General features: G+C 52.8%; 3 protein-coding genes across 3 annotated transcripts; 2 read left to right on the plus strand and 1 right to left on the minus strand.

Moving 5' to 3' along the window:
• Window positions 1-69: 69 nt before the first annotated feature.
• BO88DRAFT_404046 (dTDP-4-dehydrorhamnose reductase family protein) lies at window positions 70-1,740 on the minus strand. The gene is made up of 5 exons (XM_025706516.1): window positions 1,641-1,740; window positions 1,319-1,582; window positions 1,188-1,207; window positions 409-1,120; window positions 70-341 (listed from the first exon to the last, which is right to left on the minus strand). Exons 2-5 carry the CDS (start codon window positions 1,528-1,530, stop codon window positions 311-313), a joined length of 975 nt encoding a protein of 324 aa, XP_025564225.1. The 5' UTR covers window positions 1,531-1,582; window positions 1,641-1,740; the 3' UTR covers window positions 70-310.
• Window positions 1,741-1,882: 142 nt separating this feature from the next.
• Window positions 1,883-13,301, plus strand: BO88DRAFT_443097 (Pkinase-domain-containing protein; the record flags this gene model as incomplete). Its single annotated transcript, XM_025709996.1, has 10 exons — window positions 1,883-3,934; window positions 5,918-6,090; window positions 9,463-9,489; window positions 10,445-10,448; window positions 11,212-11,254; window positions 11,322-11,389; window positions 11,462-11,629; window positions 11,683-12,284; window positions 12,338-12,970; window positions 13,034-13,301. The coding sequence occupies exons 1-10, from the start codon at window positions 2,330-2,332 to the stop codon at window positions 13,299-13,301; spliced, it is 3,591 nt and encodes a 1,196-aa protein (XP_025564226.1). The 5' UTR covers window positions 1,883-2,329.
• A 1,148-nt stretch (window positions 13,302-14,449) lies between these two features.
• BO88DRAFT_404054 (uncharacterized protein) lies at window positions 14,450-16,892 on the plus strand. Its single transcript, XM_025706517.1, has 2 exons — window positions 14,450-16,370; window positions 16,454-16,892. The coding sequence occupies exons 1-2, from the start codon at window positions 14,929-14,931 to the stop codon at window positions 16,656-16,658; spliced, it is 1,647 nt and encodes a 548-aa protein (XP_025564227.1). The 5' UTR covers window positions 14,450-14,928; the 3' UTR covers window positions 16,659-16,892.
• Window positions 16,893-17,010: the final 118 nt, after the last annotated feature.

A 17,010-nucleotide genomic window follows, 5' to 3' on the forward strand; every position in this document is an offset into this window, starting at 1 on the left:
TTAGACGGCGACTATCAAACTATATCTCCACTTGACTTCAACGACCTACCAGATTTTAGATTATTATACTGCTGTATCGGGTGCGACCCACCGCGGATTAAACATCCAACATGTCAACAATGGATGTAATCTTCAACAAGCAACTACAGCAGCTCCTACTCTTACACACCTTAGCTGGATCCGGTCCCCGGGATGATCATCGGTTGTTTCATTTTGTTTCAGACACCAAGCAGCGCGCGTGATTTCATGCTAGACAATTTGCGCAGCATGGGGCTCCATACTAGTAGTAGAATAAATTATTTCAATCAATTTAATGCTTGTACGCTCCCAAGTGTTTCCGCCTGCGTCCGATGTTAGCCCCTCAATTATGCACCAACGATGATTTCAATAAGGAAATGAATAACTTACCACCACGACACAAAGTCAACCGTCCGGAGATCAATGCCGAGCTCTTTCAGCGCTTTGGTCGACAGGTGAGTGTCGTAGGGCCGCTGCACACTCGCATTCGGGTCGTTTCCTTGCTTGTTCCGCACCATTCCAACCAGGGACAGTCCGAGCACATCCGCCAGCTTCTCACAGATCTCGTACTTGGTCATGCGGTCCTCCGATGAGAATTGCAGGATCTTGGGAAGCTCCTGGATGCGCTGCCGCTCCTTGACGTACTTGATTACAATGTCACGGCACACTCGTGCAACGTCTTCAGTGTTGGTGGGATAGCGCTGGGCCCAGTCGTCCATCTTCACCCCCGCGTTCTCATCTTGGGCCTTGTACACCGCATCGATTAGAGTGTTGACGGCGCTTTCCGAGTTCTCCTTGGCAGTACCATATAGCACGGGCACCCGCAGCACGATTCCTAGTCCGGTGTCCTTGGTGGCCTCCAGCACGGCCACCTCGCCATCCCGCTTGAACTGCCCGTAGAGGTTGGGCGGGTTGGTCTGCGCGTCGGCCTCGTAGGGAGCCTCTCCCTCCTTCCCGGGGAAGACATAGTCGGTGGAGATGTAGACCAGCAGAGCGCCACGGCGGGCGGTCTCTTCTGCGAGGATGCGGGTGGCGTCAACGTTGACCCGACGCGCCTGGTCCGGGTTCTGGTCGCACAGGTCGGGGAAACGGTTTGCGGCACCTACAGCGGAACGGTCAGCGTGCAACGGGATGCAGGTTGGCTGCATTTCCAGCAGGAGGTGGCGTACAATGGATGACAATTTGGGGTCTGCAGGGGCACGGACATCAGTCAGATTCAATTCGTGAACAACGCGGGTGTGAGATGGGGGGTATTGAGAGTGAGATGCAAGGCGGAAGTCGTAATCAGGAGTTGAATTACTTCGCTTCGTTCAATAGATTCTTAATGTCCTCCTCCTTTTCCAAATCGGCCTTCTGTATCGTGGGAGGTATGGCTCTGGAATAGCCTTGACCAACGACCAGACAGCCGGAGTGCTTGAAAGTATTGAATACCTGTCGGCCCAGAAGGCCGGTAGCACCAGTGACAAGAACAGTAGTCGACATGTTTCCGAATTGCGTCTCAGTAGAGGACATGGTGAGAAGAGATCAAAAGAAGGGGGGACAATGACGCGCTGAAGAGATGTTTCTGGTAGCTGGTCAACTGCGGGGCATCTTCATGACGTAACGACGGGTGAGTCTCTTACTGTTCTATTTTGTTTGTGGAAGAGGGTCTGTCACGGTGAGCTGATCGGGATGGATGGGTCGAGACACAGCGTAATGGGCCAGGCACAATTGATCCCCAACTGGACATGAGATGAATGAATGTACTTTTTGATTTGTGAGGCTGCATCCAATGCGGGGCTTGGCACCTCGTGCTTGCCTCGATTCCTTTTTGAAAAGTCCCATGCCCTCAGTTTCATCCACCAACAACACTATCACAATTGGTTATCATGACACTCCATTGGTCTTGAACATCAATTGATGCTAGACTATCTGGAATTACCCATCTAATACTGCATCAATTGATCCAATTCCACACAACTGGTTTGCCCTTGTTCTGACCAGTTACATATCCCGGTCGCGCTACTCAATATCAAGGGATATTAATATAACGTCACTTGTTACTCAACTTCAATACAGACAAGAAGAACATCGTCATCATAATGGCCACTCATCCCGATTATCCGCGGGATACTGTCACCCTACCCTCCAGCATTCCAATCCAGGGAGTATACTAGGTTAAACCGAGATCTCCGCCGTACAGGCCGATACCGCCCTTCCGACGGGACGGAAGCACCACCGGAGGACCTCCACAACTCCGACCGGTAAGCTTTTTAGACTTCCAGATATAGCCTTTGGCTCTTCTCCGTCTTCCTCACCACCACCACCCATCATGTCTGGTGCCAGGAATCTCTCTGTCGCCCTCCGACGGGCTCGCGTGCCCAAGCCTCGCTCTCTGCTGCGTCCTCTGTCCGTCTGCGCCCCGTCTCCCGCGACGACTGCCGCCCGCGCCTTCAGCGTCACCTCCGCGGCCAATGCGACTAAGGAGATCAAGTACACCAGCAACGCCTACCCCAACCTCAAGCGGGATTCCAAGTTCGCCGAAATCTCCGCCGACGATGTTGCTTTCTTTAAGGAATTGCTGGGCGCCCAGTCCGCCGTGATCGATGGCGTCACCACCGACGCGGCCGACGATATCGAGCCTTTCAACAGTGACTGGATGCGCAAGTACCGCGGTCACACGAGACTGGTTCTCAAGCCCCAGACGAAGGAGGAGGTCAGCAAGGTGCTGCAATACTGTAACGAGAAGAAGTTGGCGGTGGTTCCTCAGGGTGGCAATACCGGATTGGTTGGCGGTTCCGTGCCGGTGTTCGATGAAATTGTCATCAACCTGTCTCGCATGAACCAGATCCGCTCGTTCGATGAGGCTTCTGGTGTGCTGGTTGTCGATGCCGGTGTCATTCTGGAGGTTGCCGATCAGTACCTCGCTGAGCGCAACCACCTGTTCCCCTTGGATCTGGGTGCCAAGGGTTCCTGCCATGTCGGTGGCAACGTGGCTACCAACGCTGGTGGTCTGCGTCTCCTCCGCTACGGCAGTCTCCACGGCACCGTCCTCGGTGTGGAGGCTGTTCTGGCTGACGGAACTGTCGTCGACTCTCTGTCGACCCTGCGCAAGAACAACACTGGATACGATCTGAAGCAGCTATTTATTGGTTCTGAGGGCACCATCGGTATCATCACCGGTGTGTCCATCCTGTGCCCCCCTCGTCCCAAGGCCGTCAATGTCGCCTACTTTGGTCTCGAGAGCTACGACCAGGTCCGCCAGGCCTACCAGGAAGCCAAGGGCCACCTGTCCGAGATTCTCTCCGCCTTTGAGCTCATGGACGGCCGCACCCAGAAGCTCGTCCACGAGTCCACTGGCACCAAGTATCCCCTGGAAGGCGAGTACCCCTTCTACTGTCTCGTCGAGACCAGCGGATCCAACGCCGAGCACGACATGGCCAAGCTGGAGGGGTTCCTGGAGCACATCATGGGCGAGGGCATCGTTGCGGACGGTGTCCTGGCTCAGGATGAGACCCAGTTCCACGCCATCTGGCGCTGGAGAGAGGGTATCACGGAGGCGCTGAGCCACTTGGGTGGCACCTACAAGTATGACGTCTCCATCCCTCTGCCGGAGCTGTACCAGCTGGTCGAGGACTGCAAGGAGCGTCTGACAAAGCTTGGATTCGTTGGCGACGACGACTCGTTCCCTGTCCGTGCTGTTGTGGGATACGGCCACATGGGTGACTCCAACCTGCACCTGAACATCTCGGTGCGCCAGTACAACAAGGAGGTCGAGAAGGCCATTGAGCCTTGGGTGTACGAGTGGATCCAAAAGCGGAATGGCAGCATCAGTGCCGAGCATGGTCTCGGTCTTGCGAAGAAGGAGTTTATCGGATACAGCCAGAATGATACCATGGTGAAGTTGATGAAGCAGCTGAAAGGGCTATACGACCCGGTGAGTACCTTTCCAATAATGGAGAAATTATTACTGATGATTATAGAATGGAATCTTGAACCCCTACAAGTACATCTAGATTTGCAGCATATTGGAGTTACCTTGATATCATATTCTAAAAATGGAGATTATTTGAGCCAGAAGCAGCGTAAGCCATTATGAGCACCAATCTTTCATTGTCCAAAGTATACGTAATATTCACATTGGAGCCACTGACTTGATCCCTCGTTCTACATATCAATCTGACGTGAGATTTTAGCGAATTTATAATAATAAGAGGGGTAAAGCCTAGCTCTTATATCCAATCCTACTATACCTTGTTCCATTTGCAAGATTCAGCCATCTCGGCATGCAAGCAGCTAATTCATTATCACCCATACACATATCCCTGTCCATACCAGGGACAATCTTCATCCAATTCACCATATACATAGCATATCAACCCCAATACACTACAGAGTATACAACACAAATTACTCTACCAAACCCACGCCCACTCCATCCGACTTCCATATTCCATATCCCACGGAAATGATCCATCTAACTCCGCAAACTCCGCACCTACCATCCAGCCTCATCGGAGTAAATGGCATTAACCTTCAATCCCCGGAGGATCACCAATCCATATCCTAGCGACGGGCCATAGATAAGCTTAGCTATTCCATCTCCACCGCCACTACATAGCATAAATTCAACACACATCCCTCCTACCCCCCAATCCCACTTTCCCCACCTCCCAAACCCCCAGCAAAAACCTAAGAAAAATGCCCCAAACGTGGCTCATAACCGGCGCCTCCTCCGGGCTCGGCGCCTCCCTCGCCCTCGCGGCCCTGCGCGCCGGCCACCGCGTCCTCGCCACAGCGCGCAACACCAGCACAGCATCGACCCTACAACCGGAAATCACCTCACTGGGGGGGATCTGGATCCCCTTGGACGTGAACGACCCTTCCACGCCCACCATCATCCAACGGGCCATCAACACGCACGCAGACGGGGTCATCGACGTCGTCGTCAACAACGCGGGATACTCCCTGCTAGGGAGTATCGAGGACATGAGCGAAGCGGAGATTGAGTCCCAGTTCAATACGAATGTGTATGGTCCGATTAGGGTGTTGAAGGGCGTGTTGCCGTTCATGAGGAAGAGGGGGGCCGGGACGGTGGTGAATGTTAGTAGTAGTGCGGGGGTGGATGGTGCGCCGGGGTGTGCGGTTTATGCGGGGTCGAAGTTTGCGATTGAGGGTATGTCCCATCCCATCCCATCTATCTTATATTTGATGTGATGATGTCTGTATGCTAATGGTGGTGAACAGGCATGACAGAGTCTCTATCCAAAGAACTCCATCCGTTCGGGATCCGCGTTCTACTCATTGAACCGGGGTACTTCCGGACAAACTTCTTCAGTGCGTTTGTGGCACCTGCGGCGGGGTTGAGTGAGGATTATGTGGGCACGCCGGTGGAGGCGGCGCTGAAGTTGATTAAGGCGAAGGATGGGAGTCAGGAGGGGGATCCGGAGAAGGCGGCGCAGAGGATTCTGGAGGTGGTGGATGGGAATGGGATGGCGGAGGGAATTGCTGAGAAGGGGTTTCTGAGGGTGGTGTTGGGGCCGGATTGTTGGAAGAGGTTTTCGGGGAAAATTGAGGGGGTTAGGGAGAATTTGGAGGCCATGAGGGAGATTGCGCATTCGACTAGTTTTGAGTAGGGGGTGCTGGTAGGGGTAGATGGGAGGTGGTTGATGAATGGATTAGGGTTACTTGGGATGAAGATATCAGCTAATAAAATCCATCGAAGATAGCTGTCCCCTCCATAAAACTAGCCATTAGCCCCGCGTCCATTAGTTCGTAGGCCTGAAACATGCGCAACACCTGCAAGTCATCCTCGGGCGCTTGGGCAACGCTACTACACTGCTGCTGCGGCTTCGCCGGTGTCAGCGCGGCACATGCAGAGGCCCGAAGTGACAGGAGTTTCTTGGTTGACTTGTCCAAGAATCCATTGGCTGACTCGTTCTTTTCGCCTCGCGATGTCTTGGTTTGTTGTACCTCGCTGATCAGGCGGTCCAGTATCCATAGAACGTTCACAGTCGATCGCACCAGGTTTGTATCCCAGATGGGGTCGTTCATCGTTGACAGTGTCATGATGACTAGGATGCTCCGCGCGAGGTAGTTGAAGAAAGGGAATGAAATCCCGATATAGTCGTCGGTGGATGATATCTGGAAGAAGCTATCTAATGCTGATCTGGCGGTTTCGAGACATGCGTGTAGTCCTTCGAGTCTTTGTAGGTCTGGGATGTCTTGCTTTTTTGAGAGGACGAGGCCGTGGATGCTCAGTTCGGTGTAGTATGTCGAGGCACGAAATAGGCCTGTTCATGAATGAGTCAAAGTTCCAAAGATACTATAATCAGTAATGTACTCACTATTATGTTGCAAGTTAGGTGTTATACTCTGCTTGACCTCGTTGACCTTCCTCTGCAAAGCACTAAGGTGAAACGCTGCCGGAACGGCCGTCGACGCAATTCGGATATGCTCCGCCTCTCTTGCAATACGGTGCAGTCGGACTTGATGAGCAAACACTTCATCAAGCGGCGTTTCACATTTCCGAGTCAGAGCTTCGAGACATTCTTCCATATGTGACGTCCATTGCATTGGCTGGATGTTGTCAAGACATGTCGACACACTGGCTGCGTCAGGAATAATCACGTAAAGGCGTGCGATAGACTTACATGGAGCTCAGAATAAAACATGCTAGGACTGCTCGCTGCTCCTCAAGTGTCCGCGTTGGTGCCTTCGATGAGATGCAGCCGCCGAGTCCGGCAGTAAGGACATTGGTGTCATCAGGAATTGGCTTGTTGAGACGCAACTCGTACACCACCGTTATAGCGAGCTGAGTAAACCGCGGCAGGCCCATTGCGGTGTCGTGTAGTAAGTGATCGTAGCCCCAGGCTAGAACTGTCAAAAGACCTAGGAGCAGATCGAGGTTCACTGCCCCTGGATCAGTAGAGAGGAACATTCTTTCTGTAGCAATCTTTCTGATCTTCTCCCCTAAGGCGAGCTTGGTGGGTATTGAGGGACAGGTTACGGCCATGATGCAGAGAAACAAAAACGGCCGCTCCTGACGCATCCATTGCACGTCGCTAGGAATTTGTAGGAAGGGAAAATACTGAAGCATGTGAGTACGAAATATGTCTAATGACTCTTCCGGTGAAGACTCCAAGCTGTCCGAAGTAGACGTCGATGCTTCAGGGATATTATGATCTCCATATGTAGTAGGAGAGCTGGAACCAGATGCTGGAGTAGAAAGAGAGTTTCTAACAGAACTGCTAGAAGTGCTTGGTGGGTTTTGTGGCTGAAGAGATGACACCAGCTCATCCAGCTTGCCTTCTAGCTGAGCAATGCGCGCGGCAGTATTGTTCTTCTGGGACTGCATCACTCTGGTTGAGGTGCCTCGCAGACACGCCTTGTTCAGCCGATAACATCTCTCACACCCCTGGCTTCCTGGTCGGTCAACACATTTGCATTTGCATTTGGAGCAATTTAGACAAGCCTGTTCGCCCGTCTTGGTAAGCAAGATGTAGATAGTGGGTGAGCTGAACATACCCGTCCGTATGACTGAGGGGCCATTCTGAGCGTATAAGTGGCTTAGACACGATAATAAATCCACCGCCGAGGGAAATATTGTATATGGTTTGTATCACAGAATAAAAGTAGTAAAGAAGGGTGAGAGTGATGGAATGGTCTGCTCCCATGATTATCGGGGTTCGGCAACGCCGGATACCGATACACTAGGTGTGCCGGAGATGCCCGACTCATAGATAATATAATGCAATTTCGAGAATCTACTTAATGATTATTTACTTGGGAAATTTTGAATTGCCATGTATTATGATATTTCTCTAGGGAGCAATTAAGCTGGAGTCGCACAAGTAGCAGTTGTCTCTGGTTGTATGCGGACTTGGTATATGGATCGGGGTTCGGAGACCGATCCCGGTACTATATGGGATGAGTCACGGGAGCAGAAGCTTATCAAGACGCGAATACAAGCCAGGGCCAAGGAAGAATAAGCATATGTAAACTCATCTAGTTGATGTGATGTGTCATTTACAGTCTCTACGAAACTCGGGTTGGAGGGCTTCCCCGCCACATCCCCTTCTAAGCCCTTCAGCATACATAAGGTGCTTAAATTGCAAAAGTAGAGGCTAAAAACAACATGACAGTCTGACTATTGCTATGGCACTCGACAATAAGCTAAGCAATACAAAAACAACAGGAAAACTTTTCTATTCAAGCCGGTGTGACAGACACCTTCGTTCCATTCCGTGAGCACAGAGTCAAGGTCAATGCCTCCTCCCACGGTCCTGGATCCTGGCTCTTCAAGGTCCGGAATTCTTGGGCCATGCGAACAGTGACATATCCGGCCTCAGTCAGCGCATACTGCTGACCGAGACAAATGCGTGGACCTCCATTAAAGGGAAGGTACTCCCAGCGAGGCTGCAATTGTCCATTCTCCCAGCGCTCCGGGCGGAAAACATCTGCATCGGCTCCATAGATATCTTTCCGCCGGTGCATCGCATATACATTGTACTCAATTGTGGACCCTTCGGGCATGAAGACCGGCGAGCGACCATCCTTGCCTCCTCCCTTCGGCAATACCGTATCTCTCAGTGCAATGCGCCCGTTTACTGGCACAACTGGATGCACCCGTAATGCTGATGGATTGTCAGAGATGAAAGGTGGGGCAAAACCACAGCAGCTGTTTACTCACATTCATTCATGCAACACCGGAGATACTTCAGGTTGCGAAGCTCCTCATACGAGGGCAATCGGCCCTCCAAGGTAGCTACTTCCTGGCGCAGCTTGTCCCAGACCTCTGGGTGCTTAGCCAACATAAAGAACATGTTGCTCAAAAGGCCGGCAGTAGTGTCACGGCCGGCAAGCAGAACGTTCATGAGCTCGTCCAAAATGCGGCGTTTATCAGAGGTGCGTCGTGCCAGTTCATGAGAGAAGATATATCTCTCATGCTTTGTCTCCGAAGTTCCATCGGCTCCTTCGGATTGGGCTGCTTGGACTGCCTCATCGACGAACCGCGCAGCAAAGTCCCGACATAGACGATAACACTTATCTGCCTTCTTGTGGGGGAAGATTCTGCCCAATGGGCCCAGAATGAAACGCAATGTAATAGCCTCCTGGGAGTAGTTGAAGGCCTGAGCAAAGCCAAGCTCCGACTGGTCCATCTGCAGGCTGGCGACCGAGTGACCGAACAGGAATGCGGTGGCTGAATCTATGGTGTAGCGGAAGAAGAGATCCTGCAGATCCACCACCGTCACGCCATCACGAGGAATACGAGCAAAGAGGTCGGGGATCAACTCTTCGAACATGGCCAGGTCCGCAACTTGGTCGCGGGTGAAGCTGGGCCGGATGAGGGCACGAGACGTGGCCCAGTGCTCACCATCTGTGTCGAAAATACCTTTACCGAGAAGCGGTTCAAAATGCGGGAGACGGTGACCCAGACCCCAATCCTTGAAACTCGTCGACAAGACCGATTTTACATTCTCCGGCTCCATAGTGAAGACTCTGTAGCGCCCCAGCAGTAATTTCCAAGCGTATGTATCCCCATAGAGGCGGTAGCGCTCGGCATTTTTCTCCAGGGAAATGTACTCTCGAAAATAGCGAACGGAGGTCCAGATTTGATCGAGTGCCAGAAAAGGATCCCTGTTGACACTGGGCGGTTCCTGGCAGCCATGGCGGCGTGCAAATTCGCGGCGGATGAAATAGCGACGGACCCTGGAGGTGACGTATGTGAGTGCTGCCAGGACCGTTAGCAACAGGAGTATCTGGTTGGTGTGGGAATTAAACAACAACCCCATGGTGGAATATTCGGCCGATATGACGGTGGGGTGTTGGTTGAATAGAGTACAGAAAACGGGAGGAGATGAGGGGTTAAATGTCAGCTACTGGAAAAGTTATACCCCCAGCATCGCTGCTTCCGAGATCCCAGACCTTACAGTTCCTGACTAGTGCTGCGGAGGATATACATCGACGATCCACGGTAGCTTCGGTCACACGGACTCCTCGGTTCCCGAGCCTACAGCTGACCTGACCCATAGTATTGATTGTCTTCAAGATCATACCTACATTTAGTGGCTAAGAGTAACTGAAGTATATTAGTAAGTATGTTAGTTACAGACCGAGAGCTCCATTTGTAGACCGGGTGAGCATAAAATTACTGTACTCGGTAATGTTCTGCATAGGTAGTTCCTTATATTTACTTTTAGTAGTATTCAATAGTTGGAACAGGAAATTCTATTGCATGTAGATATCCTAATAATCGTCTTAACTCTCCAGTCTATTTATTAATTTCAACTTGGGGGACCGTAAGCATGGATAATGGTGAATATAGCATTACGGAGTACACTGTGTAGGGTACCATCATATGCTGGAGGCCTTATTGAGTTAAACAAATGTGGCGAAGAGATTGCATAAGCTGACTTGTCGCATCCGGAATGTCTTAAATAGATAGCCAGGTTTCCAAAATTTCCGAGACAACGAACCCACCCTAGTCAATCTAGATTATATACTCCGTAGATGGCTGGCTATGCGGGGAAACCGAATCACCAATTCTTAGGCCCCCCGTCGATGAAAGTTGCCAGAAACGGCGATGCACGATCGAGACTTCAATCCGTATTCGTGTAGTGGCTGCTGAGCAGCTAGATAACCAGAAAATCTGCTGCACAAGTCAGAGTAATACATCGTCTTACTCCAACCATTTTCTAAGGTCAGAAGCTTAATCATGGAGCAAGTTCAAGTTGTAGAGGGAAAGAAAGCAGCATGTGATCTGACATGCCGGCAATTGAATAATCCGAGTCCGGCGGTCAGCGGCAGGCGGTGAGGGGGAAGGAGCAGCGGGAACCATGGTTGCCATGAGCTACCGCCTGTTGTGTCTGCCGCGAACCATGGGAGCGAGCGGCTGCCGACCACCGGATGCGCGACGGGCTGGTCCTTGAATGGAGGAGTCCCTGGTAGATAGCCTCAGCTCCCCGTTGATTGCTCCTCCATCCCTCCGCTCTCCAAGGTCGGTTCACTCGAATTTGTTCGGCTCAGCGTGTATATCTTGTATCCGCAGGATTAATTCAGCTGGCTGGCTGTGCGGGTTGCCCCTTGTGTGCTGAGTTGTGTGTGTGTGTGGTCCCTGCTCACCTTTTTCCTCTTTTCTATTTTTCTCTCTCCACTTTTCACGTCGTCGCTGTCTCATCCGTGGAGGAGACCTCCTGCACGATAACCATGGAGGACGACATGTCAGGTCATTATCAGATGCTGGAGGAGCTGGGAAGTGAGTGGTCCTGCGGAATGTGTCAGTGGAGGCAATCGCATCGGGAACTGACCGTTTGCACCTGCAGGTGGAAGTTTTGGAACGGTGTACAAGGCCATTGAAAAGGCTACCGGAGAGATTGTGGCGGTTAAACATGTGCGTGTGACTCTGCATGGCTTTTTTGCCCGGTGAACGTATCCATTAATTGACATGCGCCCGCTGCTACAGATCGATCTCGAATCTAGTGAAGATGATATCCAAGAAATCCAGCAGGAAATCTCCGTCCTCGCTACCTGTGCGAGCCAATTCGTGACGCAATACAAGGCGAGTTTTCTGAGAGGTCATAAGCTGTGGATTGTGATGGAGTATCTCGGTGGTGGATCCTGTCTGGACCTGGTAATCCATGAGTGACCTGTCGAATCTGGGTGCGCTTCGCTAACCACTTCTAGCTGAAACCCGGCGTTTTTAACGAAGCCCACGTCGCCATTATTTGCCAGCAATTGCTGCTGGGTCTGGATTATCTGCACAGCGAAGGCAAGATCCACCGCGACATTAAAGCCGCCAATGTACTTCTGTCGCATACCGGAAAGGTCAAGCTGGCGGATTTCGGCGTGGCCGCACAGTTAATCAATATCAAATCCCAACGCAACACCTTTGTCGGAACGCCGTTCTGGATGGCGCCCGAAGTGATCCAGCAGGCTGGATACGACTACAAAGCGGATATCTGGTCCCTGGGTATTACGGCGATCGAGATGATCAATGGCGAGCCGCCACACGCCAGCACTCACCCCATGAAAGTGCTCTTTTTGATTCCTAAGGAACCCGCCCCCCGCTTGCAAGGTGACGACTATAGCAACACCTTCAAGGACTTTATTGCACAATGCTTGACCAAGGACCCCGACCGAAGACCGAGCGCCAAGGAGCTTCTGAGACACAAATTCATCCGCAATGCGGGGAAAACGGAGGCTTTACAGGAGCTGATTCACCGGAGGCAGGACTGGGATGCTGGTCGGGGTGTGACACACAAAGTGAAGTATTATGCAGAGTCTCTGTATGTGGCCCGCCCCCGAACACACATCACATCCGCTAACTACTTTGCTGCAGCAATACGATTCGGAACCTGGATGATGATGACGGATGGGTCTTTGATACCGTGAAAGCTCCCACGATGGCTATCCGCGAAGAGCCCGACGACTTTGAGAACGAGCCGGAACCCCAGGACTGGGTGTTTGATGAAGCCTCCGAGCTGATGGACGACTTGCACATCTCTAGCCCGCCTATTCCACCGAAGCACGCAACGAATACCGCCGTCCGACGAGCACCGGCCCCCGAGCGCAGTCCATCCTTGCGGCGTGCCAAGCGGCGATCCAGCGGGGTGAAGCAACCTCTGGGGGTGGACATGAGCTTTGGGAACAGTCCCTCGACCGTCCGCCAATTCCGTCGGGTGTCGGATAAGATCCCCGCCGACGCTTCGTACCCCCCGCAGTATTCCTACACGGATGAAAATGCCAGTCCCAAGACGCTCTTCTCGGAACCCAACAGCAAGGAAGCACAGCTGGGCCGTCGCGCATACAGCAAGGCGGTGGGACTTGCCTGTCAGGAGGTGTTAAGCACGACGGGAGATGACGAGAAGCGCGAGGCGATTTCCCGGCTGGCCGAGGCGTGGAGTGATCTGGAAATGATCGACCCCGAGGGTCTGTATCATATCGTGAGGGCGATGACGGAGCGACTGCAAGGGTAAGTGGCGATATTTCCTGCAGCGAATGGCAAGGGAAGCTGATGAAATGGCGGTTACTCTAGCGACCCCAAGCTGGCCAGCCTCGTCCCACCCGCTCCACCGGCCGAATCCCCACAGAGGCCGCGACTGGTTCTGGCACAAAACAACCCACATCTGAAAAGCCACCGGCGCCGCCAGAGTGCGGCAGTGGCCGAGCCCAACCTGCAGCCGGCGCAGCTGGCGAATCTCCCGGGCCAGCAAGTGCCGGGGATGGAGCACACGAAGCAGTTGTCGGATGTGCTCTATCAACGATGGTCGGAAGGCCTCCGCAACCGCTGGCCGGGGATCTAAACTCCTCCTTGTACCCTTGACGTTATTGACAGGTCCCTTGCGGCTCTCTGTCTTTTCTGTGATTTGTTTTATTCTTATTATCTGTACAAAATCGGTTCCCGGGGCGTTTACATGTTGGGTCCATGGGCTTGTTGTATGCTGCACCTATTGATTTTCTTCTGCATAATTCCCCTCGCTTGGTATGGTTTCCTTGCTGCATTGGGCTCCGTGGGTTGGGGCCAACGTGGAGGCCAGATGCTGGTCGAACTGGTGTGGCAGCGTGGCACAACCCGTGGGACTGGTTCGATGGCTCAGCTCCAAATCTGCGCGACGACTTTCATTTCTGATGATTATATTTCGGGCGAGCATGTGTACTAAATTCTGTTCTGATAGATAGGTCTTTTGCTGCTTTTCTTTCTTTCTTTCGTTCTTTTGATGATGTGATCATTGTTGTTGTTTTGGATGGAAGGATAATTTTGGACAGTGTATGGACTTTGTGTGAACTATAGCTGGTGTTGGTGGAACTGAGGCGATCTGCGACCTGCATGTATTTGCTGCATGTATGGGTAACCACAATTCTATTATAAATCTTAAATCTCCTACGTGGATGCATATTAGGAACAACATGATAGTACAGAGTAATAAAGGAAATCCCAGCCGAGCAGGCCATCCAGACTCCGAGAAGACGGGTCGGGACGATACGAAGGTTTAAAAATAGGAGCAAGTAATTTGGGGAGATGAGAGAAGTGAGGGAGAGAGTAGTTGCAGGTAAACTGGCATCACGTTGGGGCTGTCAACCACATGAGGAGGGGGAGGATGATCCTCAATGATCATGCTGTTTAAATGTTCCCCCTTGCGTGCATGTCTCCCCGCATCGTGCAGCAGGGAAAGAGATAATGAAATGTGATGGATTATCATGTAGATAGATAATCATATAGTATCTACTATACTGGGTAGACACTTCTTGCCTGCCCATCCTCATCTAACTACCGGGTTAGTAATTTCCACGGACATCACCCATCACACCCCCTGAAAGAGAAAGAGAAGAGAGAAGAGAAGCAGAGAGAAATGAGAAATGAGAACGCGGTGAAACGCAAGACTGCAGGCGGAAGGGATGCGCGTTGCGACCCGCTGGAGCCCATCCACTTCCCTCCTTCGCCCGCCAACTTGGTGGCTTTAGTGACCTTCACTAAGACCCGTTGGCTCTTAGCCATACTTTCGTTCCCTCGGCCAGACCTTTTCCTCTCGTGCTCTTCGCATTTTTATTTGATGGGATTTGATTACACTCCTTCTCTCTTGGCCGTGTTGCTTCCCGGCCCCGTTTCTTCTATTTTTCCTTCTTTCCCTTGCCCTGACTGACCTTCTTTCTTCTCTTTCTTCTCCTCCTTTTCTGCCTCTTAAACGGCTACCACTTGTTTATGCGGTTGATTGGCCCATACAATCTTTAGCTTTCTTATCAGCCAATTCCTCTCCCTCGTGCCGCCCCCCTGGAGCATTCATCTGACTGACTCCCGGGCCCCTGATCGATTGTTACTATCCTTCCTGTCGGGCTCTCCAGGGTTTTGCCATGATTCTGTCGCTTCAGCTTCTGTAACCAACTCCCCAGGCCCGTCTGATCAAGTCTCCATCCTCAGTACGCTGGTCCGTCATGGGGGATTCCCCGGGAACGGGCAGGGCGGGAATGGCTCCGGAAACGTCCCAGACATTGCTGCAGCTGTCGTCGCCCGACCACCTCACGCACCACCACCCAAACCCTCCCACTGAGCATGATCGAACTACCCTTCAGTCCAAGCGATCCTCTCTACCAGCACGTCCAAATGGTGCTGCTCGACACGCCAAACGGTTGACCTTGAACTTCCCCATCAACATCCCGCCGCCCGCCACCGTCGACCCTAGTGCGAGTGTTGCCTCCCCTGGATCCATGACGCCCGTGACTCGTTCCTCCGCCTACCCCTCGCCGATCCCCCATCTGGGAGCTCCCCTGGCCTTTGACGAACAAGATGATGGCTCCGGACTGTTGACTGCCATCGCCTCGCAGGAAAGAAGGGTGCTGGAGCTGCGGGAGGAGCTCCATCGTGCGGAGACTGAGCTGGACTCGTTGAAGAAGCAGTGGGCCTCGTCCGAGAGGACCAAGAAGCGAGCGGAGATCAGCTATCGGGCAGAGCCTTTGATTCCGCTGCGATCGCCCGATCAGACTCCGGAGCGCTCGCATCGTCGAGACCCCAGTCTGAGCGGCTCCGCGAGCCCCTCGCTGGCGCACGCACGACTCAGCCGGGAGCTGGATCGCCGCCACAGTCTGCGCGCGGCTGCAACCCAAGGCACGACCGTCTCAGCCAATGGTCGACGGGTGTTCCGCGGCTCTCACACTCGGACCCTGTCCTTGCTGTCGCCGGTGTCGGTTTCTGGAGACGGCAGGGCCGCATCGGAGTCGGAGACCAACTCGGTGAATGGTCGTATCGGTCGGTCTCCCCGGTCAGCCACTCTGCCGTCGTCTGTTGAGCGCAGTGCAGGTTCCGGCGACTCCTCCAAGCCCACCGAGGACATGATCGCGCAGTGGCGAAACACCATGCCTCCTCCGTCTCGCGAGGCGCTGATGCGCACCGGCAAACAGATGGCGTCGGACTTGCGAGAGGGGCTCTGGACATTCTTGGAGGATATCCGACAAGCGACCGTAGGAGAAGAGGGCATCAGTGCGACCGAATCCCGGGGCGTACCTCCCGTACGCAAGCGGGATTCATCCAGCTCGACATCGCGAAGCAGAGACCGGTTATCCATGCAGGGGGGCAGAACGTCACGCGCGGGGACGAATTATTCTGGTAAAGACTCCAACTCGGCGGACATTGACGCGTCGTTCTGGAGTGAATTCGGCATTGATACAGCTGGGCAGAAGTCCCGGAGCGCTCGCGGAGCCTCCAGTACCCCAAGCGGGCGGATCGAACAGGGCGACTCCCACATCCCCGATGTTGAAGACAACTGGGAGTGGGACTCGCCGAAGAAGACACACACGCCGTCGTCCAGCCGCTCCACGTTGGAGTCGAAGCAGGACCAGTCGCCGATGACGCAGAACAGCAGTCCACGTACAAGTACCAGGTAGGTCTTAACCAGTGTTTATATCTTTCGTAGGCATCTGTCCTCGTCTTTGTCCCAGACAGAGATACGCTGACTGGCACTAGTTTTGGCGACTGGCGCGCCTTGCACGAGTCCATTGTCCCCGATCCCAGCGTATCTGACGGTATCCCTTGGCCAGCCATTACCAAGCTAGCGCCCTCGAAGTTGACCCGGACCGCGTCCAACCTGATGGCCGAATGGGAGCGCAGTCTCTCCCCCGAACGAAAGGAACCCTATTCGCCGATTGACAAGGACGACAAGCGTGACTGATTGCTCGATTACTTTGAATATGCCGTTCGATTACGGTTTTCGATTATCTCTTCCCATGCTATTGTAAATATGGACACGATATGTGCGACCAAGCAGAGACCGACGGATTAACGCAGGGTTATGAATGTTGCAATACCCTTTACGATGAGCGTTGATTTCACTCTTTACCTTCTTGCATGTTTTAGAATGTATTTATGTCAGAATGTACTGGCTGTAAAAACAATTACTTATTGCTCAAATTAGATACCTTGCTCTGTATTAGTAGAGGTAGTAGATAGGATCCGTATAGTATCGTGAAATCCCGGGATATCACGTGACACTGCATCTCTGGCACCTCCCGCGTCCCGTAAAA

The sequence above is a fragment of the Aspergillus vadensis genome (genome assembly GCF_003184925.1).
Source record: "Aspergillus vadensis CBS 113365 unplaced genomic scaffold BO88scaffold_8, whole genome shotgun sequence".
NCBI lineage: Eukaryota > Fungi > Ascomycota > Eurotiomycetes > Eurotiales > Aspergillaceae > Aspergillus > Aspergillus vadensis.

Coding starts and splice junctions, on each gene's coding strand:
- BO88DRAFT_404054 (XM_025706517.1), top strand. CDS start 14,929: ATGGGGGATTCCCCGGGAACGGGCAGGGCGGGAATGGCTCCGGAAACG. Junction 16,371..16,453: donor AGTCCACGTACAAGTACCAG/GTAGGTCTTAAC, acceptor GACTGGCACTAG/TTTTGGCGACTGGCGCGCCT.
- BO88DRAFT_404046 (XM_025706516.1), bottom strand. CDS start 1,530: ATGTCCTCTACTGAGACGCAATTCGGAAACATGTCGACTACTGTTCTT. Junction 1,121..1,187: donor ACCCCAAATTGTCATCCATT/GTACGCCACCTC, acceptor GTTCCGCTGTAG/GTGCCGCAAACCGTTTCCCC. Junction 342..408: donor GTTGACTTTGTGTCGTGGTG/GTAAGTTATTCA, acceptor CATCGGACGCAG/GCGGAAACACTTGGGAGCGT.